This window comes from Trachymyrmex septentrionalis, unplaced genomic scaffold, assembly GCF_001594115.1.
Source record: "Trachymyrmex septentrionalis isolate Tsep2-gDNA-1 unplaced genomic scaffold, Tsep1.0 scaffold19, whole genome shotgun sequence".
Classification (NCBI taxonomy): domain Eukaryota; kingdom Metazoa; phylum Arthropoda; class Insecta; order Hymenoptera; family Formicidae; genus Trachymyrmex; species Trachymyrmex septentrionalis.
The window spans coordinates 3,105,334-3,118,641 of record NW_017305071.1 but is presented as its reverse complement, the minus strand read 5'-3'; the positions used below and the strand labels follow the sequence as shown (position 1 = coordinate 3,118,641).

At 43.9% G+C, this 13,308-nt stretch overlaps 1 protein-coding gene across 1 annotated transcript in view; it reads right to left on the bottom strand.

Moving 5' to 3' along the window:
• LOC108746729 (protein groucho-like) overlaps window positions 1-13,308 on the bottom strand; it is a 78,549-nt gene that overhangs the window by 13,249 nt on the left and 51,992 nt on the right. Inside the window, 1 exon segment of the mRNA XM_018483662.1 lies at window positions 13,138-13,308. Within this exon segment, the coding sequence (XP_018339164.1) occupies window positions 13,138-13,308 (171 nt within the window).

Genomic DNA, 13,308 nt, shown 5'->3' with positions numbered 1-13,308 from the left:
TAATAGTCAATCATTATATTTTTCCTAGTTTAATTGTTTACATCGACAACTTCTTGTCATCGTCAACTTGTCAACTTCTCAATAAGATTTGGAATGGGATATCTCATCTTCGTAAAAGTTGAAGACGTTTAATAAAAGAAGTATCTCTAGTACAACGTTCTCTTTCATCCACTTTTAGATCACACAGCAATACCGAACCACTCTCGTTCAGGGTTGCCACAAAACTGGAAAAAGGAATTGTCAAGAGAATTGAAAACGGCCAGGGAAGTCAGGGAGAAGTTTGTCGGGGAATTTTGCAAAACTTTCGGAAAAATAAGAATTCTCAGCCTTGAAAAAAAGTTTAACGTACGTACGTCACACCCAGGCAATTTTCGAATATACTGTCAACTTAACGATTAATTAATTCAAATTAATCTCTCTCGAACGAAATATTTAACGGTTTTCAAATCAGGACGAAAACACGAAAGAGAATTTTTAATGTTATTAAAAGACAAGGAAAGTTGAAAGTCATGAAATTATGTCTGGAGAAATTGGGGAAAAGTTGTAAAATTTTCGGATGAGGAATTTGTGACAACCCTCGTGTCGTTCCAAGACACCGATGCATTTGTCCGATAATTACTTTACATGCGGCGTGAAAGGGGCGGCTCGCCCTCGTCGATTCGATAAAAGCGAATTACAGTCGATCCGTGCAGCAAAGCGCGATACGTCCAAGTGTGCTCGCGGCCGCGACCACCAACAACGAATATTCGCACCTCCGCGTGTGCGGAGTCGGGGGTAGTAGTCTCGTCGTTATAAATCCACTTGTTGTTATGCCAAGCAGCGCGAACGCGGCGCTGGGCGCGCGATATTAAACCTCCTATTAAATGTTCAATCAGCGCGTCCTTATTGCATCGCTTTGAACAGTATTTATAATTACCTCCGGCGAACGAGAGAGAGAGAGAGAGAGAGAGAGAGAGAGAGAGAGAGAGAGAAAGAGAGGGAGGAAAGGAGAAGAAAATAAAGGAGAGTGCCAATGATAAATCGATCCTCATCGTCAAACGATTATACTACAATACAAAGAGTCACAGCGGCGACAACGAACAACGACAATGTCGTTCCCTTCTCGTTCCCTTCTCGTTCCCTTAGTGAGCCATCCTCGGCAAAGGGCTCGGCCCGAAGGTGGTCCGAGTATGTCCCGGGCGTTATAAAGAGCGAAAGAAGCATTCTCGAAAGGTGCGAAACGCGCACACGTATATACATACACATATATATATTTATATATATATATATGTGTGTACACACAGAGTGGGAGGAAGCAGAGAGCGACGAGGCGAGAGAGCAAGTCGGAAAAAGGGACGCGCTCTCTCGATGCGCTGGAAAGAGGAGATGGAGGAGGAGGAGGAGGAGGAGGAGGTGAAGGAGGAAGTGGGCCGGCAGGAGGCGTTAGCTTGGGATACGCGGACCCGTCATACAATAAATACGATATTTGCACTCCCGCTCCATCCTACCCCACCCTCCCTTCATCGCTCAACTCCATCCATCCATCCATCCATCCATCCATCCATCCATCCATCCATCCCGCGGTGCAGGGGTGACGGAGGAGAGTGAGACGGCGGTTGTACACTCTCTCTCGATGCACAGCCAGGGTTCGGCTCCGTACGTAGGGCGCGAGTGATGGGAAGAGGGATGGGAAACGGGAGACGAGGGTGAGTAGGTCGCGAGAGAGGAGCGGGAGAGAGAAGGTGCTCGGATGGGTGGTGAAAGCGTTGGTCGGTCGCGGCGAAGGGACGCGAAGCTCTGGCGCGAAGCGAAACGGCGTGGCGGTGTTGTGCGTGGTGTGGTGTGGCGTGGCGCGGTGTGCTGCTGTCGGTGGGCGGGCGGGAGGGTCGGCGATGGTATAGATTTTTATGTCTGCGAGAAATACAAAATGATGGATATAAACCTCCTCGCCACGTCGCCGTGTTCCTCTCTCTCTCCTTCTCTCTTTTTCTCTTCCTGTCTTGTACTATCTATCCGTCTCCTGTCTCTCTTTTTCTCACTCTCTCGGTCTCTCTCTCTCTCTCTCTCTCTCTCTCTCTCTCTCTCTCTCTCTCTCTCTCTCTCTCTCTCATCCTTCGCCCGTTCTCCACACACTCGCTGAGGGTAGTACACGAAGTAGTAACACTCGTGTACACAACCGCGCGCGACCATACGCGTCCGTGCGCGAGATACACACGTACACGCGCGTTTCACACGAACGACGCGAGCCGACCGTACAACCTCACCTCGCTTACAGAGGAGGAGGAGGAGGAGGAGAAGAGGAGGAGGCAAAAGAGGGTGAGGGTGAGGCTGGTGGATGGAGGTCTCTTTCCGCCCGGCGCTCACGTTTCCCCACACCCCCGCGCGGTCACCCCTGGCCCCCGAGAGCAGCCGCGAACCTAACCCAGCTCCCCTCCGTCTCGCCACCCTTTCTCCCCCCCCCGGCCTCCCCCCCCCGCTACCAACCCCTTCGGCTGTACATCGAGCGGCCCCCGCGTCCCCGATCCCCCGCGGAAGCTCAGAGCGAATGTTTTGTCATCATACCACCCTGCACGCCACCCCCAACTCCCCGAGCAACCGCCCTGGCCTCCTAGCACCCTCTGCCTGCGCTCCTTCCCCCTCCCCCTCCCCTCTCGCCGCCCTCTCTGCCCCAAGGCGCCGCGGCAGCTACACTCGCAACCACGTACACACCTCGAATTTCCGCTTTAGGTATCCCAAGTGCTTCTTCTGCACGTGCACGTATGCGTTTCATCGTTGACGTCGAGAGGGCCTCGTTTCGCACGCGTGTATACGTGACAAGAAAGGCGTCAAAGCGCACCGATGCGTGCACGAAAGCGCACGCTTGCGAGCGCGTGTCGATTTGTAGTCGTTTTCTTTGATTCGAGCCTGACTTTTTTTCCACCGTTACGACGCCACGGTTCGCGATACGTATTATGAACTGGGCGCGATAAACGCAAGTTACAATTTTCAGAGTTAACAATTTTCAACAGCAATTTATTGAGATCGATGCTTGCGCTATTTTCCCCTCACACGTCGTGCATCTGTCACGCATTTTGATACTTTGCGGCAGATTATTAAAACCATAACACGTACCTATTCTATTTTAGAAATAAACTGTACCGTCACCAGAGAGGATTATCTTTTACGCTGATCTACAAACAAGTCGTTAAACAAAAAGAGAGATAAATTCTTAAACGTTTGCGAGTAAAATTATCTTAGCGCCATAATTTTGATGAGTTAAATTATTTCAGCGCCACAATTTTGAGGTTTAGCCTTCATACGGCAAATAACGTTAATAAAAACATATATCTCAACGATGATAAATGCAATATTAAGAAAAAAAAAAAATATTCCGTTCGTCGTTGTTAATATTATTTTACGTCTCGGTATGCGCGATATAATGCAGAGTTTATAAAAGCCCTGCGAGAGCTTTCGCTGTTGACCGCCTTTCTTTTCGTCGCTAAAGAGCAACGACTGCGCTCTTTTTTTTTCTCTCGGCACGTCTCTCTTCCCTCACTACAACAACAAAAACGAAACACATCTATGAAACGAAATCCGACCCCACTCCTCTACTTTTGACGCGTCCCAACTGATTGATTGATTACTTAATTAATTCATTAACGCGGTCTGACGCGTTGATCGACTGCACATCGCGCTCTACCGATGGATTCTTTCATTTTTAATCGTACTGGTTAAATAGCGGTGAAATCTTATTTTATCCGTTAGTTCGAATTGATTCTGATTTTTCGAAATTTCGCTTATAAGAAGATTGATTGAAAATTTCCTGTAAACCGTATTGTTACAATTTTTATTCGCGCATTTTGTCCGAACGGTCCCATTCGAGGCGATAAACTTAATGAAACGTTATTGATCAGAATTGAAGCGGAATAAGGCGCGCGCGAAAAGGGGGTTTTCGACGTCGAAATACCAGGTCGTAAAATAGAGAAGCTTTGAAATTCGTAGTTACGCCACTGGGTTGGCCGCTACAAACCGAGATCGTCGAGATCTTTATATTCCTGGCGAGAGGAGCTAGTGGAAGCGGCACCAAGGGATGCAGCAAAGAGAGGTGGCGGGCCAAGAGGAAGTGGAGGAGAAGGAGGAAGAGATGAGACGAAGCGGAGAATAAGGAAGAGACAGAGAGAAACGGGGGGGAGGGGGCGAGTGAGACGAAGAAAGACATCCCGGTATCTCGCCACGGCGAGAGGAAGACAGGTCCACCAACGTCTCTCACGAGCGATTGTGAGAGGTCGACAGAGCGTTTTGTAACAAGAGCCCGCCCGTCGGAGATATCGACTGTTCCGAGCGCTCGCGTCTGAAAAAGTAATAAGGCGCAAAGACGGATATAAAATTTGTTACGCCGACCCGAATTGATGAATCCTGCTCCGGCTGGCGGGAACCTCACGGGACCCGGGAGCTCACCTTTTTGTAATCGATAACCAAGTTATTTACCACTTAGTGCCCGGGTGAATGGCGATCAGGGGATTGGCCGGCGAGAAGTGTGGCGGCGTCTGGATCTTACTTTCTCTCTGTCCGTACAGACATTTGAATTGAAATTGAATAACGAAAAAGTGCACGAAAAGAACGGTTCTGCTAGGGTATCTAAAAATTTCATTACACAGATCTGAAAATAATTTAGACCATCAAAATAATTATGTAAGACACTCAAACTATTTAGTTACTAGAATGTCAAAGCTTTGTACAGTATTGTTTATCGCGTTTGAGATTCTTAACGTATTTATTTTGATAACGCGACCAAATTATTTTCACATCTCTCTGTCTAGCTCAATTTTTAGCCGATTTTTAACTCCAGCCAAATTGTTGATTCCGTGCAAAATTTCTTCAATGAAAACTCTTATTCGTCTTGTCGAAATGTGATAAAACATATCATAAAATACTGTTAATAAATATCGATAATCTTTCGTTTAAAAGAAATTGATTCCATTCCCAATTTAGTCAAAGAATCTATATAAACGCTTTTGCTAAAGTATCTACAAAGAACTCCGCGCATGAAAAATTGGATCCCGATAAAGTGAATTTCGTTATTCATATATTATATTTTATAATGTAGTGAATAAAAAAATGTCATAGAGGCTCAATAATGGATAGATTTTAATTTATCAAAGTTAAGACTTATCAAAGGTCTGTGTTGTACTACCTATATAGTTTGGGAAGTTTACAAGTTTTATACACCTTAGCTTAAGAACTATCTATATTATAAATATATTTAATTTATAACGCACGAATTACCGTGTAGAAAAATTGTATTCTCACTTGAACGTTTATTTTATCATTGTTGCTTAAATCTCGAGAGAGTCCGAGTATTATTATTAATTTTAAGAATTATTTTTTATTTCAGCTATGTGTCTATATTTTTTGTTTACCACATTATACAACATATATAAAAATCAATTCATTCCACTAGAACCCAATTTTCCATATAATTTTAATGCGTAACCTTTAATTACATATAGACCTGAAAATAATCTTGTTGAATCATCAAAATAATTATGTGGAATGTTTAAGTCGGTTGCTAGAATGTCGAAACTTTTTGCTCATCACGCTTGAATTTCCTACACTGAAAAAAATGTCCGATTGGATTAATTAGAATTCTGACTGAGATTAGCGGAATTGATATAATCAGAATCTTTCAGTTCGTCCATTTATTTCCAATGTAATTATTTTAATAGTTCAGCAAGATTACTTTCAGATTTGTATGCGAAAAATAATCCAAATTTTTAGATACTTCAGCGAAATCGTGTGTATATAAAAAAAAAAAGAAGAAAAAAATCTTTCAATGCGTTGCCTCGTAAAACCTGACACTAGTTTAAGTACGAAAAAATTTTAAGTAGCCAATAAGGTAACGAAGTGCAAATTATCGAGTGCAAGGGATAGACCGCGAAGCGTGCGCGGCGCGAATCGGAAATAACGCGGAAGGATGATGGATGAGGGATTCTCGTGGACGCGGGATTCTCATTAGTACCACCACGCGCAACTAGTTAGAAGTCCGGTGGCGTGGCCGAGCGTGAACGATAATCGACCAAGAAGTGCGCAGCTGGCGTCGCGTAATACTCCCGGTGAACGTATTATTGTTATCTAATCGTCGCCGTTAATACGCAGAGGCGGATCGATAGTCGCGATTTCGAATGGCGCCCGTGGTCAACAGAAAACTAGGATCTTACGCTCACCGGCAGCTGCGCGATCGATTCGATCGCCCGAAGCAATAGTACCGTGTCTCGACGTCCGACGTTAATATCGTCAGATCTTGTGCATCACATACCGTACGTTCGGTTGAGGTATACCATAAAAAGGTACTTCGACAAAATAAAAGTGCCGTAAAAGAATCGGTAGATTTTTACAACTGCAAAAACGCTTAAACAAATTTTATAAGATACAGTAGTCGATGCAGTAGTACGATAAAATAATGAATACACACACACACAGAGAGAGAGAGAGAGAGAGAGAGAGAGAGAGAGAGAGAGAGAGAGACGCGACATAAAACATGAGAGACACGAAAGAGTTTCTTCCCGTCTAATATTTTAAAGTCACAAATTACAATTAGCGAAAAGAAGGGAAAAGAAAAAAAAGAAGTATATATCTGTTTCGCGAGAGTTATTGCGCGGGAGATCAAGGGATGCGCGTAGTTTTATCGTTCGCATTCGACAAAGACAGCAGTGGAACGACGACAAATCACACCGAGGATCTTTTCAATTTCCAGCAGAAGGCGCAACCCTCTCGGTGAGTTGACAGGTGGAACAGGTGAAGGGCGGAGCGTCGGCGCGCGGGGGTTGGATTGCACCGGGGAAAAACCGTGCTTGCGAAGTAATCGAAAAATACAGGAGCGGATCCATCAGGAATTGCCGAGTTTTTTTTTTTTTTTTTTTTTTTTTTTTTTTTAATATTATATCGGCGTTGCTGTTCGTGTGGAGCGAACGAGTGGGTTATATTATATACGTATACAGTCGCGATAGAGAGAGAGAGAGAGAGAGAGAGAGAGAGAGAGAGAGAGAGAAACGGATAGAGCGAGGGAAAAAAAAGGAATGGGGGAGGGGAAAAAAAGAGACAGAGCGAAAAAAAAAGGACGGTGATACCGTATAAGAGCGAGAAGGGCGAGCGGGTGGTGCGGGGGAGGGATGCGAATACAAAAACGAAAGAGGAAACGAAGCTGCGCTAGAGAAGAAGAAGAGCGAGACAGAGCACGGGGGGAACAACGTATACCGACTGACCAACGGGGTTGGACAGTGACGAGCGGGTAGGTAGGACCCACAAAATAAACTGAAACCAGCCCCCCCTCCCTCTCCTACCCTCCGCGCTATCCCTCGTGCTCTCATTCTAGCCGCGTCACCTCCGCCTCCGTGCCGCCTCACCTCTGCCGCCTCCACCTATTCTCCCGCGATATACCTCCCCCCCCTCGTAGCCCTCGTCCCGCCGGTCCAACCCCCGCTCGTTTCGTCGACCACCTCCTCGCGGGTGCCTCTCTACCTCGGCCAAATAAATTACACCGCCTCGTGACGCGAAAAAATCCAACGAGTTGCCAGAGAGTGAGTGAGTGAACGGAGGCAAGAGGAGGAAGACGAGAGGATGGAAGGAGGAACGCGCGGTGCCGGGAAAGGGGGTGAACGACGGGTTGCGCGACGTGCGGGCGGGAACGAGACGGAAGAGAGCACATCCGAGAAAGAGAACACTCTCTCTCGTGTTCGCGTGGGGGTGGGAGGGAGGGAGGGAGGGTGGGAGGTGGCAGAGAGAGGGTGGATAAAGGCCAGCACGCGGGGCGGAAATAAAGAGAGAACGAAAAAAGTGGAAGAGGTTGGAGGTGGAGGTTGGGTACCGTGGTCCGCTTTAATTGGTTCGACGTGGTCAGATGAAAAATTCAACCACCCACCCATCCCAACCCGTCCCAGCTCTTCCTCCACCTTCTCCTCCGCGCTCTATCTCTCCACCTCCTATGCTTTCCGCTGTCTTTCTCGCTTTCTCGCTTTCTCGCTATCGTATCGTTTCACTCTCTTTCCCGCCGCCTAAATTCCCATCAGATGAATCCACCGTACATCCACGCGCGTCCCGGTGTCTGCAAGTTTCTACGGATCAGGGCGAGGAGACACGTTAAACCGGCCGACCTCAACCACCGTCTTCGTAAACATCCAGCATCGATTCCGCCTCGAATTCAACTACTCCCATTCATTAGCGCGCATCTAATGCCGTGAGAATTTCGATTAATCCCGTGAAATCCGTGGATGCTTCCGCATTCAGTGTAAACAAATGCGATTCTTTTTTTTTTTTTTTTTCAAACAACACTAAAATAACATTCCGGTACCTTGCACGTAGAATATCGAAACAAAAAACTGAACGAAAAAAATTCAACTTTGAGAAGAAGCCGATAATTCTTGTAACAGATAACCAGAGCACGTTTCTAAAAGGGTTTCCGAGTTTATCCGTAATTACTAGGTCGAACGAATTTTTAATTGAACGATTAATTAGATACTTCTAGCACCTAGCTGAAGTTACTTTTCATCATGCAGCAGCACGTGCCTCTCTCTTTCTCTCTCTCTCTCTCTCTCTCGCGAAAATTTCACTATTTAACACGTTTGAGATTTTCCGTCTTCAATTTCATTTCGACCGCTATGAAAAATGCACTTTGCCATCCGACACGCTTTTGAAACGTTATTTCACAACGAGCACTATGCTCCGTCGCATTACCGAGACCGCCGCGGGCGCGCGAGGTAGATCCCAGGATTTTATCGGGAATCTTTTTTGCCTCTCCTCGCTTCACAATGTAGTAGCGCCGTAGTAGTGACAACCGACCGGGATGACGATTACGAGAAAATGAGGTCACAGTCAGACATTCAGACACAATCTCTCCATTTACGCGGTAGGAGTAATTATACCAAATAAAGCAGTAATCGAGAACTGGATACACTATTCTCGAAATGCTGCCACAAAGGCAAATAGATCCTTTTTCTCAGCCATGATATCGAATAGATAAAAAAACTGTACGCAAATAACGTACATATATATTTCTACTTAATACTGTAAATCCAAGTGTGTAAAAAGTGGCTTCTATGTATGCGTATATGTGTATGCGTATTAGTTTACACTGCAGTATAATAAGTTATTTTTATACGGGAAACTAATCACACACACATATTGAAGCGATTTTTTGTACACTTGAACTTGAATTAAAATTAATCGCTGAAATTTGAATTTATAAATAGATAGGTGTGGGTGCTCAGAACAGCCTAAACCAAATTTTATAATATATTTTTTAATAGCATATATAAAGTTAAATTTATATTATTTATATTCTTATGAAACGATGAAATGTGAAACTAGTGAGCAATATTTTTTGTTTTCCTATTTCAGAACAAGATTAGCAAAATAATTAAGCGTGTTGTCACCTGCTTGTTTAAAGGTTAGATAAATTTAAGAAAACATTGTAAAATAATCATTGAAAGTTTTCGATTTGCAAGACTAGTATTTTCGATCCGACATGTGTAAGACAAAATACACCCCTTTCCCGCGATATAGCGATTTCATGTGGGAAACCGGCAGCAGCTTTCGTCGCGACGGAAACAGGGCATACGGTTGCTCCTTTGATTAATGCTTCCTCGGGGATGAAGCAAAGGGGTTAGAGAGATAGTGGTAGTGGTGTCCTGAGCTACGACTAATCCTCTCTCGACGTGCACATGTAGGTACGAAGCTCGACGGCAGTCCTAAGAACCTAAGCGTGGACACGAACGAAAACTCATTTCCGGATGCGTCCCCCTTCTCTTTCCTCCCCCCTCTCTCTCTCTCTCTCTCTCTCTCTCTCTCTCTCTCTCTCTCTCTTCGTCTTCGTCGGTCTTCTCGTGAATTATATGCATACGACCGGATACGATGTTGCGTTCTTGATCATGTTATTCTGCACTCCGGAGATGTATTCGCGATTTCAATGTGACAAATTTCAATAAGTATTACATAAAAAGTAAGCATTTCGATATATAAAGCATTTACTATAATTTCCTCTGATAATACGAAAAAATTAAAAAATTCATATGTAAATAAGTAAAAAGATGGATTATGAGAATATCGATCACGAAAAAAAAATCGATTGATGGCGCCGTCGTAAAAATATTTTATTTTGATACCTAACCCTTGTTGAAATGTTAATGATAAATATTTTTGTAATTCAACATTATGATGATTATTACAAAATGGAATGTAAATAGAATTCTTCATATTCTAACAACTACATTATCTAACAATTATAAATTGTTAAATAATATAACGTTGTCATTTTGCAACATCATTACATTGTAATAACGATTTTGTAATTTCATTAAAATTGCTTTCTATTTATCACGACTTTAAGTTAACTCACGGTTGCGGGGATCTGTCCAGTGCCTCAACTTCAAACAAACTTCTCAGCACTCTTGGGACCGAAGGGATTGCCCGTGTAAACGACGCATCGTTAGTACATCCAGAAAGAACGAAGGATAATACGAAAGCATGGTTGGAAGGGAACGCGGAGAAAGCTGGAGGCAAGATGCTGGTCGCCCGGCGATTCCTTGATTTTCACCCAGCAGTTTGGCCGCGACAATTGGCCGCGACAACTATACGGTTGTCCGAGAAGTAATTTTAACAGTGGTGGTCTGAAGTCATCAGAACGTGGCGAAGAACCATTGGGAAATACGTTTCCTCGATAGTTGAAAGGGCAAATGGAGGAAGAAAATAGTTTATAGTTTTGCTCCGTATTATATCTTTCATCTTTCTTCAATTTAACATTATGTTCAAAAATATTCCTTAATAAAGTCATTTATTATATATTATTAGCGTTATTTATTTCGTGGATAATTTACTTTCTTCTTCCACCCGCATCTAGAGGGGTGAGTCATGCAATACGAGGACGGTAACTTCATAAGAAATCAGGCATCATTAAATCGTTTAGTTTTTTCCCCTTGCCACTTTTTCCTATTATCAACCGTGAAGGAGGTATAACCCGTTCGAATTACGCGATTCATCCTGTATAATAGATCATGTTTCTTAACGATTTTATGACGTCTTTTAAATAAATAATTAATGCAAATCAACGAATATGATCGCGTGAGAAAGAAAAAGAATATTGATGGTATCAACATGGCCGGCTACTGATAAATTCGCTGATAGAAACGCTCTAATCGGTGTAAAAAAAAAAAAAAAAATATGAAAGAAGAAAATAACAGAACCAGAAAAAAGCGGAACAAGATAAAGAGAGATGAAGAGGGGGTAAGTGAGGCGGCCGAAGGAGGTAAGGGAGCAGCTGAGAAAAATAATCCAATTTAGTTAGTGCGCGCACGGCGACCCGGCTAACTGTTCGCCTGTTTTCACGGTTTTTAATTATACACCCGCCCCTTTTCCGTCGGCGCCCCCTTCTGCCCTGAAGTCCGCGCGTTCGTGCCTCTGGAGAGGAGCTCGCGCGCTTTTTTGTCGTTGTGATTCAGGACAGAGAAACACACTTTCATGGAACTTCACTTCGGAACAGACGTTAAGCAAAATAGACGATCGCCCGACTTAACAGACGGAAGAACTCTCGCGGGTTATACGGCGCAGGTTCTTGACCGGGCGGGAAGTCCGGGTCCTTTTTTCCGCCTTTGCGGCGAACGAGGATAATCCGATTTCGATGGAAACTTCCGCGATGCATGATTGCATTTGGGACGCCCGCTCCCGCTGAAGAGAGGCCGACATAGACGGCACGCGAGACTATCGAGCATACTTTCTATCCTCTCCTCTTGCTCTCCCTCTATTTTTTTTTTTTACAGCGAATTCGACGGTTAAGTGGAAGTTAGCATCGACGCTCTCCTATCCTTTATCGCGCGGCTCGAACTCGATTCTAACTCAGCCCTTTTATCACTCTTACGTTTACTTCCCAGCGATATAACGCGCGCGCTCTCTTTATTCTACCACCCTTTGCCCTCCTCCCTCGCTCCTGATCGCCGAGAGTGTCGGCCGTTTTATCGGCTTTCGACGTCGCTGCAATTAGTATTTTAATTCTCAGCTAAACGCGCCCTCCGCCGTAACGCGCAACTTTTTCGACGCCGAGTCTCTCTCTATAGTTAAGTGTGCACTGACCAACGTGTAATATTCAATGCAACAGCACGCATCTGTGCGTTACCGATCGTTGACTTTTTCTTCTACAATACTTTCAACAGCTGAAGAAGTACAGTCTCAAAACGGAAAAGTCGATTTTCGTGAAATTACAGAGCGCTCCGCTTCCAACGATTTATAACTTTACAACTCATTTTAACCTTCCAAAGCTGACAAAATCTGTAAACACAGTTACTGACGCTAGTCTGTAAGATCCATATAGTTTAAATTAATATTAATTAAAAAGCACTAATTAATTTCAAGGAATCAAGATGACGTAATTCGTATGAAAAAAGGAAATGAATATTAAGTATTACATGTACAGAATGTCCCGAAATTCGCGAATCGAAATATCACAATAAGATTGTTTTCGAAGGTTAAGGTAAACAAGTTAATTGTAAATTTTTATTTTAAGCAATAGTTTAAATTATAGCAATAGTTAAAATAATAAGGGTTTAAATATAGTTAATTATGAACTACGCGATTCATGGATAAGTGGTCGTCTAAGAGTAATCTCTGTAATTGATTATATTTAAATGTTTGCATCTGAAAAACTATTACTTGAAATAAAGATGTACACATAACTTTTTTATTCAATTTTTCGAAAACTTTCCAATTGTGATTCGCGGATTTCGAAACACCCTGTTTATTTCGGACACTATAGTTCTCCAAATGACATTTTAAAGACGGTCAGAGGATGTTCCTAGAATTTGAAACCTATTATGTAGGACATACATTAGTTTATAAAGAAAATTAAATTGTTCGGCATATTTTACAAAGAGATTTATAATTGAATGGGCTCAATAAACATACCGTCCAGCTCCGGAGGATTAAATAAAAAGTCCGATTACTAATTTCTAAAATATAAAATAGAATTTTAAATTAAAAAGATCCGATAGATCAAATGGTAGGAATGGAATGTAAAACATTCGGGCTGCCGATCGAACTGCCGATCGATTCGAGCACATCGGGGCGTCGCGACGCCGCCGCCGCCGTCGCGCGAGAAAGTGGCGGTAGGATGGTGTCAATGCCGGTAATGGTACTCACATGTCCTAGCTTCTCCTCCTTCCGCCTCTTTGGGTCGCTCTCGAGGTCGGGTGTGCGGCTGCGAAATTTCTCAGGTGGAGAGACCGAACGATGGCCGAGCCTCTCGTCCGGCAGGGCGATCGGCTTACGGTCCTCGGGTGTCTCCGCGGCCGCGCGATGCTGTTGTAGATC